The sequence below is a fragment of the Monopterus albus genome, unplaced genomic scaffold (genome assembly GCF_001952655.1).
Source record: "Monopterus albus unplaced genomic scaffold, M_albus_1.0 scaffold62.1, whole genome shotgun sequence".
Classification (NCBI taxonomy): Eukaryota; Metazoa; Chordata; class Actinopteri; order Synbranchiformes; family Synbranchidae; genus Monopterus; species Monopterus albus.
The window spans coordinates 1,360,259-1,364,550 of record NW_018127942.1 but is presented as its reverse complement, the minus strand read 5'-3'; the positions used below and the strand labels follow the sequence as shown (position 1 = coordinate 1,364,550).

The 4,292-nt window shown below is 42.3% G+C and overlaps 1 protein-coding gene across 1 annotated transcript in view; it reads right to left on the bottom strand.

The window, feature by feature from the left end:
- Positions 1-7: 7 nt before the first annotated feature.
- The window catches only part of naa30 (N-alpha-acetyltransferase 30, NatC catalytic subunit), a 4,821-nt gene continuing 536 nt past the window's right edge, over positions 8-4,292 (bottom strand). The window contains exons 2-5 of the mRNA XM_020603655.1: positions 4,062-4,279; positions 3,171-3,294; positions 2,931-2,986; positions 8-752 (exon numbers count right to left, since the gene is read on the bottom strand). Of these exons, the coding sequence (XP_020459311.1) occupies positions 615-752; positions 2,931-2,986; positions 3,171-3,294; positions 4,062-4,279 (536 nt within the window). The 3' untranslated portion in view covers positions 8-614. The remainder of the gene's footprint in view (positions 753-2,930; positions 2,987-3,170; positions 3,295-4,061; positions 4,280-4,292) is intronic.

Below are 4,292 nucleotides of genomic sequence, written 5' to 3'. Positions count from 1 at the left end.
ACTTGAGGCTGTACAAACGCAGTCATACTATAGCTTTTAGCTTTTTCCATCCATTGTCCAACTGTCAAGGTTAAAAAAGAAAAATAAACTCCACAAATATTTTCTGCTCAGTCTCATTTTACCGCTCCTCTTCTTTGTTTTGGGTGGTGTTGCCTTACTCTCGTTTTGTTCTGCAGGAGGATTTGGTGTGGTGCTGTGTCCTCTTGGCTTTGGACGCACGTCCTCACCTGAGCTGCCTCACACCTCACGTCCCGGGTGATGCAGCATCAGAGCTTGATGGTCAAAAAGTCGTCTAGTCCCGAGTCAAGGTCATCCCAGAGACCACCCTCACTTGCCCCTTCCCCATCACAGAAAGTATCAGGGGCCCCTTCATGAAAACATCACGTGGGATTTCAGTCCGTTTCTGCCTAAACAACAGTTGTTCAGAGGTCAAGGACAAAAAGGTGTGTTTTCATTTCTATGCATACCTATGTGCATACTCTTTATGTGAATATCTGTGTACTGTGTGTATGTAAGAGTGAAATGACCAGGGCAGAGCTGTGGCTGTCCAGCTGACAGTGTTCAAGAAAAACAGCACCCGCTTTCCCGCCCTCCCCCGTCCCCTCTTCTTTCCTCTAGCGGAGCCAAAGTTTGAGCCGCAGCGCGTCCACTCCATTTAGGTAGTATCTGAACAGCCGCTTGTCTCTGACAAAACCCAAGTTCTCATACAGCTTCAGCGCTGATTTGTTGGTGATCTCAGTCTCCAATACAACCTGGGGACACACACAATGGCACGTCAGAGCTCTCGTAAGTAAGCAGCCTGACTAATCCTTGGAAGGTTAACACTTTTGGTTGTTCTTGATTGTTCGTGGAGCCTAACAGTGGCAATTTTTTTTGCCAGGATATCTGCTGCTGTTGGTCATTTGCAATACTGTCTATGTATACCTCATATGCTATTTGCACCTCATCACCACCGCCCTGGTGATGCTGAACCATCTGACAATCTCCCATTACTGTTTGCACTACTGTCACTGACTGTACATGGTTTTGAGTCGCATCTTATTGGCTGTATGCACATAAGGTGAATTGACAATAAAATCCTTGAACCTTGAAAGTTAAACTTGGTTGATATGTATGAGCTTCTATGTGCTTGTATCAAGTTTATATATATATATATATATATGTGTGTGTATTTGAAGGACTTTGTTGTGTGCATTTAACAGACCCTGATGAAGGCTACATGTTGAAACACTCTGGTCTTCTCATTAAAGCCGCACATGCGCAAATGTGTACAAAGCCAGCAAGACAGCTTTAAGGCAGCTACATTTTTAGATACTGTGTGTAGTTTGGAGGCTCAGCTGTTGTTGGCCCAGAATAGCTTCAATGAGTAAGATAGCTGCTAATTACTCCGCAGAGTCTCATGTCCTATTTCGACATGTGTCATACACACATAGAAAATGAAGACAGACAGTTTGGAAGTTACTTAAGTGAAATGTTTGACAGAGCTAGGCTAGCGGTTTCCACCTTCTTCCCGTGTCTGTGCTAAAGTGTGCTAAATACATTGGCTTCCAGCTGGTGTTAACATACAAAATTGAAAATGATTTTCAACTAAACTAAGACTGCAAAAAAAGAAAGGCCCCCAAACTGCTGGAGTATTACTGATAATACAGAAATCAGTCGATGTACAGTAATCCAGTTTTCTGACACCAACCACCTGAAAGACTCTTTAATCAAAGGCAAAAAAAAGCACAGAAATTTGTACTAGAATTTAAGTATATCCTTAAGTCAGACAAAACAAATGGCAGAGCAGCAAAATGTCCTTATACCTACTGTGACTCATGCTCTTAGACAGCGGCCCCTTACTGTCAACTATTTTTCTTATATATATTATTACGTCGTAACGCAGATGCAAAGAGGGAACAATGACTTTTTTGTGTTGTGTAGAAAGTAGCTGGAAAGTATGTGAAGTGCTGAATTTTAGTCAACTTAAAGAAAATGTAATAACATTGGTGCCTGTATGGCTTTCAGCTCCAAGATAATGTGTTATCCATATAAAATACCTCATACACCAAAGCATCCAAGCCAAATTTAAAAATATAGCTTGCAACACAGTTAATAGTGTTTACATTTGCTCTGCTGATAAAAAAAATGCCCAAAATCATGTTCTTAGTGCCCTTATGAGTACACAATCAGACCAACAAAAAAACATTATGGTGGCGACTCAGCGTCAGTCAACAAAGAGGTGGAAGAAGTTTAACACTGAATCTCATTTCTACCTCAAGCATCTACTTGCTCTCTGGAGATTTAACATCAATAAAAAATAAATAAATAAAATCTACCATGCATAAGAAGCAGAAAATGTTGAAGGGCTCAAGAGCAGCTGCAAATCAAATCAAGGTTACCAGTGAACTCGGATAAGTGAAGGACGAAGCAGGAAATCTGGACCTTGAAATACTAGCAACAAGTTTTTTTTCCCACTTCATTTGTGGCTTTTTTTTATGCTCACAAAGAACCTAACTGTTGAGAAAGCCAGGATATTCAGCAATGCTGGAGCTTGGCCAACACAAACCTAAAATAACAACAAAGAACCAATTGCCAAAAGTATACATGATTTTTTTCCAAATCCTTTTCCATTGCATTGTTATTTTTACAGTATGTATTAGTTGTATTGTCCAGAAGGTTTAGATTTTTTTTTCTGTACAATCTGGTCTAGTAAAAAGTGAGATTCTTCTATTGCATATGTTAACACTGTGAGTGAGGATGCTGGCACACAGCTTGTGAACATGTGCCAACGTCTGTGCATGGCTGCAAAAAACACTAGTGTGTTTTAGGCTTTAAGGAAAAGACTGTAATTATAGACTAGAATTGTCTGGATGCACTGAAATGTGGTTTGACAAAGGAAGACACACAAAGCTGAATGAGCTATGCTGTAGTGGGTCTCTGCATCGTACCTCATCACAGTCACCCTCCACCATGGCATATATGGCCTTTTTCACCAGATTAGTACCTGGAACAGAGGATTTTAAGTCAGTGACGGCGCACAGTTAGACAAAACATCAACTCAGAGTGTATAACTTATGTTAATGTTGAATTTGCATAAAAATATCAAAGAAAGCACAAAACAACTTGGTCTATGCAAAGGACTGGCTTTATGATTGGTCTATATAGGACGCTCAGTGCAGAGGTCTCACCAATGCTCTTCCTTCTGTGTTTTGAGTCTACAGCCAGCATGGCGATGTAGCCACGACGAAACATCTTCTTGTGCATGTCAAGCTTACATACAATGGCTCCGACACACTCTTGTTCCACCATGGCCTGTGACACACACACACACACAGACAGACAGAAGACAGTTAGGTCTCCTGAGTGTGCAATGAGATAGCTTCTGCAAGCCTAGCAACAGTTCTTCTGCAGTTCCTGTTATCCTGCCGGCTCTGCTGGTTCTCTGAGCTGACCGTAAATCTCCGTTTTATTGGCACTTCCTCTTATGTCACGTGCGGCACTCCAGAAAAACGAACCCGGGAAGTTTACGACCTTAAAACTCAGAGGATAAACAAGAGGATCTGGTTTTTCAAAGTAGAAAACCCAGACTAGTCAGTGCAAGTGGTAGGTGCAAGACACACATTATAAATAAAACACAAATAAAATAAAACACTGCTTGCTTCTACATTCCTCTACACAGATGGTTGGACATCAGTGATGACTGTCGTGTCAGCAGAATCTTTCTTAATTTGACAGCTATTCATTCAGACTAAAATTCACAAAACTGACAAGAATCTGTGGCAGAGAACTGGTTGTACCATGTCAACACATACACTAGGGTTATACAAACTCCAAACCACTGTGCTGTCAGTCAGACATTTGTATGTGTGTTTAACTTCAGCACACATCAGCACTATGCCTGGCTGCCTTTGAGACACACCAACAGGTGATGCAATGCTACAATATGAGCATACAATCACACCCAAAACTGGCATGCAACTACAGGTAACAAAAGTCCATGGGCTAGGAGGGAACAGCTCAGTGTGACTTCACAAGCAAAGGCAAAGAGTGAATACATGTATTTTCAGTGCCATACTCACCAGAAAGCAAAGCTGCGGCCAGTTGTGGATGAAGTACCTGTATGTATAAATTGAATAAGGCTCAGACAAGTCCTTGGTGATCAGTCTCATGATCCATGGCATCTGCAGCTCAGACTCGTAGCGAACATATCGGATGCCATGGCTCTCCTCTTCCGCTCGGCCGTGGGAGCTGCTCAGGTCTAGTCGGGCCAGCTCCGCCACTGGCGGGGGCTGCGGGGGGGGGGGGCGCGC